Genomic DNA, 12015 nt, shown 5'->3' with positions numbered 1-12015 from the left:
AAATAATAGTGAAATGGCCCTTTAAAATGCTGAGCGTGTGTTCAAGTGCGTCTGAAGCCCCAGCAGCTTGACGACCTCTGACCGGCCTGTGGAGAGGAGGACTTTGTTCTTCAGAGGACAAACAATGTCAGAAAAACAGGTGGAGATGTAATTAGCATTCACTGCTGCTTCACCAACAAGGGCACAGGTGATGTGAATGTGTGTGTATGTAAATGTGTGTGTGGGTGTGTGTGTGTGTGTGTAATGGAAACACGCTCTAACCCGAGGGCCACGCAGAATCATTAATGTGATGGATGTTGACAAATATGAACTCTATGAAACCCACAGGCCTGAACGTCTCATTTGTCCCCACGTGTGTTAAAGAGAAAGTTTAACTTTACACATTAAGGTTTTAAATGACGTTTTTGTTTGAATAAAGGAGAAAGTAACAGATTCTATTGTGTTGCATTATGGGAAATGTAGGAGCTGTTTTTATCTTCTCCTCTTAATCCACCTGATTTCTGCTTTTGTTTTGAACAGATTGTCAGGTCTGGTCTCTGTGACGACCCTCTCCAGGTTTCAGAGAAAGTAAATCTAGCGAGGTCGGAGGGTCCAGGTGGGCGGGGCTTTGAGACTGCTTTGTTGTGACATCACAAAGTCACAGGAAGTCCTGACGGCTGTTTTTTAAGGCTCAGTTTCTGAATACAGGCTATGTGCCTTTCTCTGAGGACTGTGGACTGAGCTGCTTTATAACCACACTATACATGTAAAACCACACATTTTACGTTTCTTTATTTAGCTGTTGACATTTAGTGTGACTATTTTCCAGAATATCTCATATATTCCCCTTTAACTGCAAAGAACCGGGTTGTCCACATACTTCTGGCTGTCTACTGATTTGGTGAATTAACTATAAACAGCTAATTTTATATTCATCCCTCATCATCATCAGAGTGTGAAACTGTAAGAATTAATTAATGGACCATATGGCTCCTGCGTAAAGCGCCTGTTGAGAAAAAAGGGAGAAGGAGAAGAAGAAGAAGGGAAAAAAAGAAAGACAGAAATGCACAGAGCAGTGAACTGAATAATGTCTCTGACCATCTTGTCCAGATCCCTCTGGAGGTTGCTCTTCTCCATGTGGATCTTCTCGTAGGCCTGGATCACATCCTCCAGCTGCTCCTCTCTCTCCTTTCTCTTCTGGAGCTGCAGAGAAAAAGAGACGCCTCAGCTTGACACATATTCACTTATCTTTTTCTTTTTTTTCTTTTTCTTTGCCTCCCCTCCCTTCTTTGACGGTTTTCAAACTTCCTCACAAAGATGGAGATAAGAAGAAGACGAAGAAGAGGAAGAAAAAAGAAAAAAAAAAGCACACTTAAAAACTTCCCATTGTCAGAGTCATCAAACGTTGTCTCTTAAGAAGCCGGTTGTGTAACCAAGCAAATTTAGGACACTGAGATCCTGACACGTCAGCATGAGCAGCGCCGCCTCCCTCATCTTGACAAATGGATACATCATGAATCCAAGTACAAGAAAAAGAAGAAAAAGACGAAGGGAAAAAAAAAGACTTTCTTGATGTCGTGCTGATTTTTTCCCCTCCTCATACTGTGACATAATGAGAGGGTGAATTTCACTGGACGCCATAATCACACACCGTCTGACACATCTGACACATCTGAGGGCAGTGACATGAGGAGATGAGGAGGATGCAGCCAGGAGGGGGAGGGGGTGAGGGGGGCAGCGGGGAGGGGGAGGGGAGGGTGAGATGTGTTGTTATTCTCTTAAATGGACGAGCGCGGTCACTTCGACGCAGACAGAGAGAGTGGGAGCGCCGAGGCCTATTCACTGTGTCTGTCGTAACATATGCTGCAGGAAACTGGCAGCAAGGGTGAGGACGGATCGTCAGCAGCATCGTGACTGAGGAGAGCGCACACACACACACACACACACACACATACAGTATACACATACAGTTACACAGAAACAATCCTAATTCCTAAAGACGGGCTCATTATCACCTTTTAAATTTTCACTTTAGTCTAGAAGCTGCTTTATTGTGTCGGATGGCTTTTAGGTTCAGAGCTGTTTTGTTTTTTTTCTTTGGTATTTTTAGTCTAATTGGTCTTTTACAACAGGCAGAGGTATAAACACTTGATATGATTACAGTGTTGAATGTGGCTTTTCCACTTGTGTCAATGTCAACGCTGCCTCGGGTTTAAATCCGCATGGGAGGAGGCAAAAGTTGGGAAATGTCACTGAAATTGTGTCATTTTAAGGATAATTTTGGTTTATTAGAACTATTACAACTGAGCTGTCAGATATCAAATTAAATCTAGTGCAAATTTCAGCCACATTTGCAGCAAATATGCAAATAAAATGCAAATTAATGCACTTTTCTGCACTGTTTAGAGCTGGTGCTAAATGGATTGCAGAGAAAGAAAGAGCAACAAAATTAAATAAGACTGGTCAAATCTAAAATTATTGAAAAAGTGAAGGTAATAAACATGTCTGGGTCTGATTCTCCCGATTCGCTGCGTCTGTTTCCTCTGTGTGAACGCATTTCGACGGTAACTGCAGGTTTGTTTAAAAGATAAAAATTGGAGAAATAACAGTTCACAGAGAGATCGAATGAAAAAGTTGAATTCATGAGTGATAAAACGAAGCCTTGATCAGTTCGACAGACTGGGAATTTGCTGCTGCAGATGCATCGTTATCCATTAATCATCATCAGCTCCTAGTAAACAAAACCTGACTCACAACCTCAGACTGGTTCATATTATATTTAGTCAAACTGGGGTCAGGTACAGTCCCATTCTGTTGCTGCAAGCGCGTGTGTGTTTGTGTGTGTCACTACGTTTACTCTACTGTTGACAGACTCTATCAGCTGATCAGTGAAGCTGGGACTTTAAATCTTGTAGGAGAATAACTGTTTTCTAAAGGAAGATGGAGAGAGTCGATGTGGATGTTTCTCTCAGTAATTAGGATCAGGTCTAATTGTCTTCAGGTCCAGTTCAGACGAGCTGTGACAGTTCTCAGGTTGTAACAAGAGTGGATTTGACCAGAAAAACCTCTAGTTCCCAGATCTGATCTCTCCGTAATTCAGGAATAAGCGTTTTAAAGGGGACATATTGTGGAAATATCATTTTTTGAAGGCTTTTTAACATATATTTGGGTTAAATGCAGAGAAAGAATTTCACTGTACTAGCTGTATATGTGACAAATAAAGTACCTTTACCTTTACCTTTATATATTTGGGTGTTTGTCTTGCCTTCCGGCCCCCAAAATGTGTGAACTGACAAAGAAATCTGTAATTTTCAGGCTCCCGAGGTTGAAATCCATGTGGTTTTACGAGCTGTTTCCTCAGTTATCTTCCAGTGATGTAACTAGGATTTGAATTTACATAATACCACCCCTACCTGGTACCAGTAGAAGGGGCGCGGCAAGCAGTGGCTCATTTGCATTTAAAGGGACAGGCACTGAAACCAGCCGTTCTGAACAGGGCTGTTTTGAGAGGATGAAAAGAGCTGTGATGTTTGAACCTTGGGGTATTTTGACCAATGCATGTCACAGACCTATTCTAATTTGTGGAAAAGGGGCATAATAAGTCTCCTTTAATATATCAATATTATCCAGTTTGTCCTCTGTACTGTACATTTCATGTGCCCTATACCACAGTATATCAGGGCAACAGCTGCAGCTGCCTCTGTAAGTGTTGCCTTTTGCTGTTTGCGTGTTGTGTCACCAAGTTAATTGCAAGTAAACGTTGAAAGACAGAAAGGAGTCACTGTTGGATTAACGTGCTGGGGGGCCCTCGGGGGCTCCGAGGAGCTGCCGGGCCCCGTTAACCCTGCGTTTGTCGCTCCCTCTGCACAGTTTACGATTTTCTGATCTTTTTAATCCCAGATTTGCTCTGTTTATGATTTAAATAAACACATTAATTTGGGGATTTAACAAGAGTTTGACTCAGGGACATGGCATCGTGTGTGTGTCGGCTGATATCGAGCTGGAGCTGCACGATGAGTGTTGCTGTGGAGGATTCAACACTTCAGCTGTATGTTGGTGGGGTTGAGTGCATGGATTCATTTCGCTAAAATATTTATTATATATTATATATTATGAATATTCCCAAACAATATTTGACCCACATTATGACACTGGGCTGGAGGCCTGGCTCTGGCCTGAGGAGCAGCTGCACTTCATCTGCATTTTATATGAAAACCAATAACAGAAAAGATGTCACTCCTCTCTCTCTCTCCTTGATAACTGAGAGTCACCTCCTTTATGGAATAGTGTGTGTGTGCATACTGTTTGTTTGTGTGTGTGTGTTTGTGTGTGACAGAGGGGAGGGGCAAGGTGGGAGGTCCTGTCCCAGTAGAGCATGCTCAGTGAGCCGTGGCACATTTCATCACTGTGAATGCCCGGTGTCAGAGCCGTGTGACCTTGTGCGTCCCGCGCTAATCGTTTCTGCTGCTCCCATAAACCATTTCCTTCCTCTTTTCGTGCTCTCTCATTCTCTCTCTCTCACCACCGCCGCCATCGCCGCCGCCGCCAGTCTCACCGCTGCCTTCCTGTGTCAGTTGTTTTCTCCTCCATGCTCTCTCGTTCCCACAGTCACAGAAACAGAGAGGAGGGAGTGGCGAGACTCACTCCACTTTACAGTACATGGGAGTGACACAGTGTAGAGGAAAGAGTGCTATAACTCCTATATTGCACACATGAAAAGACACATTGTTTTTTATTTTCCTTCTTTCTTGAGGCGTTAACGCGTTCAGCAAAAAAATCTTGGTCAGGTTTAGTCCCAATTAGGCTGCGTTTAAAAAATAGAGCGCCAGTGTGAAAATCCCATGTCACACTGCCGCCCCGGACGCTTTCTTTTAATAAAAAAAAAAAAAACACCCCATCTAAGTAATTTTGCTTGGACAGCAGCTTTAACGCTTAATTAGTTCTGGACGTCATTCATCATATGTCCACCAGGGTTGGCCTCAATTCGCTTTTTTAATTCAATTAATTCACACACAGGGAGGGGATTTCTGCAGAACCCCGGCTCTGGTGCGATAACGGTTTCCTCTGCTCTCTAGAACAAAATGAATCTATACAGCAGAGTGGATTATTTTCCCATCATCCCACTGCGCCTCCCTCAAACAGTAGGCTATCTCTCTATTTCTCCCCCGTTTCCCCTCCTCTTCTCTCCTCCTCCTCCTCCTCTCACCTCATGGGTCAGGACGTTGACTCTCTGCTGCAGGTTGCCATTTTCCGAGTGCAGCAGCGCCGTCTCCTTGCTCTCGAAGGAGCAGTAGGAGTTGGTGTCCTCGCCGAACTCGCTGATCATCGGGAACTGCAGAGACGACACGAGGAATAAGAAGGGGGAAAAAAAAGACGTTTTAAAAAAATCATGAAATTGGATATGAAATATTCAGGGACGTGTAGAGAGGACAAGATATAGTAAATGATACGATGAGTGAACCCTTTTTGCTTGTTTATAATTGTTGTTTGTTTGTTTTTGCTTCGGCTACTCCTTATTTTCCTGCTGTATTCTGCAATTTCTTTTTTTTTTTTTTTTGATGATTTCACTTCTGGGATCATTAAAGATTCATCAGGCGTCAACTGCAGCTTCTGTTTGGCCCAGATATCACTCAGAGAATCAGGTTGTTTTCACTAATGTCATGTATTTTTTCCTTCTCATGAACTAGATTTTTTATTTTTCTGCACTAATCACTGAATTTACATACCGAGTTGTTTTAATCAGACTTTCTAATTTCGTCCCACACAATGACATCTGGGAGAGGGACCGTGACTCAGCTGTTTGCCAATCCATCACGTAGCTACTTTCTGTCCTTCTGTTCATATTTATTGACAACATTTAATTTAATTTAAATTATTGTCCGAGGGTGGCTGCAGTCACGATATCTCAATCAAATCGGCCTCAGATTGCATCAGATCGCCGGGGACTCACGGATGAATACACATTTGGTGCTCTCTAGTCCAGTGAGTATTTCCAGCCTGCAGGATATTGTTGTGTGTTGGGTCTGAGTCAAAACAAACAGAGTGTGTATTCATGGAGAGATGAAGGAGTGTGTCACCCAGTGCGTCTTTGTTGGCTCACTGATGTGTTTTTAATAGTTTCTGGACACTGGAGCTCCGCGGCTCAGAGGAACAAGATGTATCGGGTCACTTGTTGACAGGAAAATAAAGACACATTTCCATCTTACTGCACATTTACAAGCCTGAAAACATTTACAATATGCAGAAATAATTGCATCACATGCAGCTGCGATCATCATGGCGATACGGCCCATATGATGTAATCCTGACTGACTTTGTGGACGATGCATTAATGTGCGCCACCACGTTCCACTTGCGAGCTAAGCAATTTGGTGTCTAGTTACAGTGTTAAACTGTTTGTTTGTTTTTGCAGAATCCCTCTGTTAGAAACACGCAAGTCAGGTCGGGTTATATAACTGCGTGTGGTTCAACCTAAATGAACACATTTACATTTAGAGTGCCAACCATGAGCACGGAAAGCCTTTCATTTTCTGTGTGAAGTCACTGCCGCTGATGATGCAATGTCTATTTGAGGAGCAAACAACCCTTTTCCATTTAGCAGAACACCACTCTGTGTGCTCAGTTTAACAGTAAATGTGCGCAACATGGGCACAGACCCCCCCGGGGGAGGGCCCACAACAAGAAATCCTCACAGTGCCGAGCGTTGGGAGCTCAGAGCCGCTCAGAGAGCAGCTTCACTTCAACCCGTGTTCAAAGCAGCAGGAAGCACTTCCAGCTGCATCGCTACAGCAGCTGTGTTCAGGGACGCCTGCAGAAAAAATGGCTGCCAGTGCTAGAATATTGGTATTTATTGTACACGCGAGGATTTTTTACACAATTTCAGGAGTCAATATTTTGACTGCCTTTATTGTCTGGATCGATTATCTAAATCAGAAAACAGGCAAGTTGCCGTATTTACAGAGACACAGGTGTGACAACTCCCACTCCAACCAGCCAACATCTGCACCTGTTTATTTTTTTATTTTTTTCCACAAATCAACACCTGTCTCTGTGGGAATGGGCCCTGAACAAACTGCCACTTGTGAGTAAGTCAACAGTGCAGCTCCAGCCTGCAGCCTTCACCAGCAGCTGCTCACTACAGGGGATGCAGGGTTTCTGCACTGATACAGGAGAGGTCAGGAGAGGAGAGCCAGAGTCAGACTGCACCTCCATCGAGGGGATGGGAGGAGGAAGTCATGCATCAGTTCTCCCTTGTGTTTATCTGTAGTATTGATCTATGAGGGGATCCATTAGCGGTTTTAAGAACCAGAGGCTCTGAGTCTCTCTTCTGATTAGCTGGCTGTTTTCCAAGCGATTGAGTACAAATAAAGAAGCAAAGAAACCAAATCCTGCAAGTGTTCGATGGTGGATGCAGGTGGGCGGGGCTTTGAGTGACTGCTTTGTTGTGACATCACAAAGTGACAGGAAGTCCTGACGGCTGGTTTTAAGGCTCAGTTTCTGAATACAGGCTGTGTGCATTTCTCTGTGGACTGAGGCTTTGATACGTTCACAGTATTAATATAGAACCTAGAGCTGCTTTATAATCACACTACACATGGACATCTACCTTTATACTGTATGGAGCTTTAACACAAACATCTACCTTTATACCGTATGGAGCTTTAACACAAACATCTACCTTTATACTGTATGGAGCTTTAATACAAACATCTACCTTTATACTGTATGGAGCTTTAACACAAACATCTACCTTTATACTGTATGGAGCTTTAATACAAACATCTACCTTTATACTGTATGGAGCTTTAACACAAACATCTACCTTTATACTGTATGGAGCTTTAATAAAGTCCCAAGTTACTTTGATGAGAATCAAACAGGACAAGTTTGAGTTCTGCGTCGCCACAGTTTGTTTCAGTTTCCATCCCAACATTATGTCTCATGGACCATAATGCACCAACAGCTTGCATCTTGCTGGAGTTTCAAGTACAAGAAGATCTCAATAACTAATAATAACTTTTTTTGTGTCATTTGAAACATTTCTTTCTCTCTACTCTTTTTTTTTTTAAGTGCAAAGCTATTGATTCTCCCACAGTGTAAACACTAAACAGTACAGCTCGTTCACCGTCCTCATGTAACTCCTGTAAAAGTGGGCGACATAAGCTGAGAGGAAAGTGGGTACGTTACAGCTTCGTCGCCACATAATTCCTAGAGTAAGTAGAACAGCACAGACTAATGATGAGAAGAAGAAGAAAAAGAGGAAGAAGAATTTCCAGGAGTGACATTTTTTTTCTTTAATCCTCCGTTGTTCTTAATTTCACCAGTTTCTCTCTGCCCTGCTCTTTACATCATTATCTCCTTTAACTCCCTCATTTCTCTTCCTTTTTCCGTGCCCTTCTCCGCTTGCTTCCTTCCTTCCACTCATTTAACTCCGTCTTTCTACTCATTTTTCCTCTTTTTCCTCTCTTGCTGTCCTCCCACGCCTGTGTCTGCTGGTCCGACTACTGCTGGGAGGTGGATTTCTGCTTCAGCTGTTCCCTCAACCCGACTGGAAACTCGTCTGATTTCTACCGTCTAAAGCTCCAGGGCCCGGCCGCGCAGAAATATTTAAGGTGTCACTGACTTTAAGCCAAGAAGCTCAGTGGATATTCACAGTTCATATTAAAGGTCCTTTTAATATTTCTGAAATCCTTTCACACACATTGAGCGACTATATATATATAGTTTTTTTTTATTGAAGATGTGCAGTAAGAAGGAAACGATTATGCCGTTTTGCCCTTTTCCAACACCTGAACTCTCGTGACACTTATGAACGACCTCTGGTGACCTTTGTCTGCAGCCTTTTGACATCGCCATCGCTTGTGTACTGTAGTAATTTCCCAGCTGGCTCCAAGTCGATTTCACCACCACGCTTTTAAAATGTATTGCCAAATTTGTCTACGTCAGTTGGTTTAAACCGAAATAAACACGTCAATGAAAATGGGACAAAGTGAGTTTTAGAGTGCATTTGCTTATTTCAAATCATTATGTTTCGATTATCCACAGCCATCGATTTAAATCGACTACAGCTGCAACCACTGGTTTAATGACTGGTTCATTATTTTAATCATCAGGAATAGTAAAAATCTCCAAATTTAGTATTTAAATACAAATTGAAAACATACGCGTTCTCTATTTTCTGGCTTTCTATAGAAAAAGCAATGAAATGATAACTGAACAAAATTATGTGTAGATGAATAATAAATTGTTAGTTGCAGCTTGAACATTGACACTACTTACATGACGTATCTTACGTATCTCCTGTATCTCATTACCAGGTGTAGAAAAGGATCTTTTGTTGTGTTAAGCGAATATCTTACTCTTCTGTATTTGCTCCTGTGGCTGCTTTCACTTCTTACAAATGGGCCACATTATTTATTTATTTATTTGGACAGGAGTTAAAACTTGAGCAGCCCTCTGCCCCTCTATATATAGAAAAATGATTCCTTCCCTTTTTGGAGTCAACTTTGTTCCCCCGCTGCTGCTGCTGCTGCTGCAGGATCAAAGCCCACCGACGCTCCCTCTGCTTTTTATCTTTGTGTACAATTGCACAGCCTCAATAAAAATGGAAAGTGCTAAGGGTGAGCGGACAGCTCTCTCTCTCTCTCCACCTCGGAGAGACTTCCAATAAATCAAAAACAAAAGCAGCCTTATCGCTGTCAGAAGCTGAGACCTTCCATCCGATACCAACAAGGACAAAAAACAACTCGGATGATTAGTTTTTTTTATATATATAAAAAAGAACGCCTTAATATTTGACTTTGAAGTGAAACCTTCACCTTGATCTCGTAGATCTTCAGCTTCCTCTTGATGCTGGTGTTCTCTCGCTCCAGGCAGGCCAGCCTCGTCTTGATGTCCTGATAGGCCGTGATGAGGGCAAAGTGGGAGGCCGAGTAGACGTCGTCGGGGGGCAGGGGTGAGGAGCGCCACACCACGCTGCCACAGCCATCCTCCTTCAGGCCTCCCGCATCGCCGCCTCCTCCCAGCAGCCCCAGCTCCCCTCCGCCGAACAGAGACTGCATCACTCAGAGCCTCAACCTGAGGACAGACACAGACAGAGATTTGCTTATTCATTATTAAATCACCAGATTGTTTCCATTCAATTACACGTACCTCCCGAAAATAACACCATTATATAATTTAGGCAGGGGTTGAGCGTCGGTCCTAAAAAACATCAAGCGGGGAGCAACTCGCAACAAACAAAAAAGAACAAAGCAGTTTTGAACTGAGAGCCAGAGTCAGATTTGCTGGCTCACACCGTGTAAAATATTCAACAGCAAAGTGGGTACAGAGAGACACGGAGGGGAGGAGGGGGGGACGCTGTGACTCCACGTGAAACTTCAGGATGACCCAGCAGCACTTCACTTCAGGTCTCCACTCAATTATCCCGTTAAGTCACAGTGAGTTTCTGCTGTTTGAGACGTGACATTTACAGTCGACAAGGAGAAACCTGATGTGTGTCATGAGACTGTGGCTTAGTTCAGACTTTACAGGCGGCGTGAGAGGGGGAAAAAAAAAGAAGAAAAAACAAACTCAGTGGACAGATGCAAATGAGAATCCACCATCAACCTGAGTCTTTATACTCTGAGTCACAAAAGTGCAGGAGAAACAAAAGGACGAAGCCCTGGAGGAGAAAAACAAAGAGCTGGAAACCTGTTAAGTTTTGACATCAGTCAAGGGCTTAAGCTGTCTCACACACACACACACACACACACCAGTGCAGCCATTCTCCTCACACACACACCGACACAGACTTGATGCATACATTTCGAGGAGCTCGCTCGCTCTGTTTTTACTGAATATTTAGTTTGTTGTCCTCAGTCCAGGTCATTCACGTTGCTCTCAGTTAAAGGGACAACAAGGAGTTTATATTTGGTTATAAAAAAGTCTCACATTAATGTGGATGAATCTACGCTACCCACACTTGTTAATGGCTCCATTTTCGATAAATATATCGTTTTGTCTCTATCGTTTTGTTATTTTAAAGCAGAAGTAAGTGATATATTTGTGTTAATATAAGTCTTAAATAGTTATATCTTCCGACAGCAATCACTTACATAGAGTGTTTGGACTGAAACACGGGTCTCTCAGTCCCTCTGCTCTGCTCTGAGCCGAGGAGAAAACATTTATCGTATCCTACAGTTTTTATCCAATGAGGAGAGAGAACGGCATGCAGGGCTGTGTGTGCAGCCAAGGGACGCCGTGAATGTGGTGACGTAGGGACGAGGACTGTTATGGTGCGTTCAAGGAAACTCGTATTTTTCCGACCGTGAAGTGGTACCAGTTCGATCTGGTACGAGTTCACCGGTCGGAAGTTACGAGTGGCCGTTATAGTGACTTTCACCGGTAAAACAGGTCGGAAAAACACGAGTGGGTTGCCTGGAACGCTACAAAGTCGTAAGTTGTGACTTGAAGCTGTAATTTACGATTTCAAAAGCCTGCCTGGAACGCAGCATTAGCGAAAACGACCGGACCACTTACTTCTGCTTTAATTAATGGTGGAAATGCTAGGCGAGCCGACCAGCGTTTCCTTACTTTCGGTTTTGCGGACGCTGCCCGGCGAGTCATGAGAATAACACAGCCGAATCGCCGTTTATGGTCGGAATTACGACGGTATCTGATCGTCTTCGAACCTCTGACTTTAATTCTTGATGAATGAAAACTTTCTTGGCACGACGTCCGTCTTGGAGGCTCATGGTAAATGTAATAGGAAAACACTTCGCTTTCCAAAACTCCTTGTTGTCCCTTTAATGATCAATGTTTCATCATTTCCACCTGACGATCAGCTGGTGAGAATCAGGTGATAGTTTAAAAAAAAAGTTGATTATAGCAACTTCAAAGTAAGTGCTGCCTTTTTTTGTACGTTGTGAATCTTTATTATAATGAAAAGTTTCAATTAAATTTAAAAAAAAACCTTGCAGCACACTCACCCAGATGATCTAGAGGTCAAATTTGCATGATTAATGCAAAGTGACAATTTGCATCGAGCCTAAAAAA

At 43.0% G+C, this 12015-nt stretch overlaps 1 protein-coding gene across 1 annotated transcript in view; it reads right to left on the bottom strand.

Annotated features, from left to right (window-relative positions):
* tbkbp1 (TBK1 binding protein 1) overlaps positions 1 to 10040 on the bottom strand; it is a gene marked incomplete at both ends in the record, with an annotated part of 28338 nt that extends 18298 nt beyond the window's left edge. The window contains 3 exons of the mRNA XM_083994553.1: positions 1078 to 1182; positions 5186 to 5311; positions 9798 to 10040. Of these exons, the coding sequence (XP_083850679.1) occupies positions 1078 to 1182; positions 5186 to 5311; positions 9798 to 10040 (474 nt within the window). The remainder of the gene's footprint in view (positions 1 to 1077; positions 1183 to 5185; positions 5312 to 9797) is intronic.
* Between the last annotated feature and the right edge of the window lie 1975 nt (positions 10041 to 12015).

The sequence above is a fragment of the Trachurus trachurus genome (genome assembly GCF_905171665.1).
Source record: "Trachurus trachurus genome assembly, chromosome: 19".
Lineage (NCBI taxonomy): Eukaryota > Metazoa > Chordata > Actinopteri > Carangiformes > Carangidae > Trachurus > Trachurus trachurus.
Note: the sequence above shows the minus strand (reverse complement) of the source record. Positions and strands in the feature narration are given on the sequence as shown.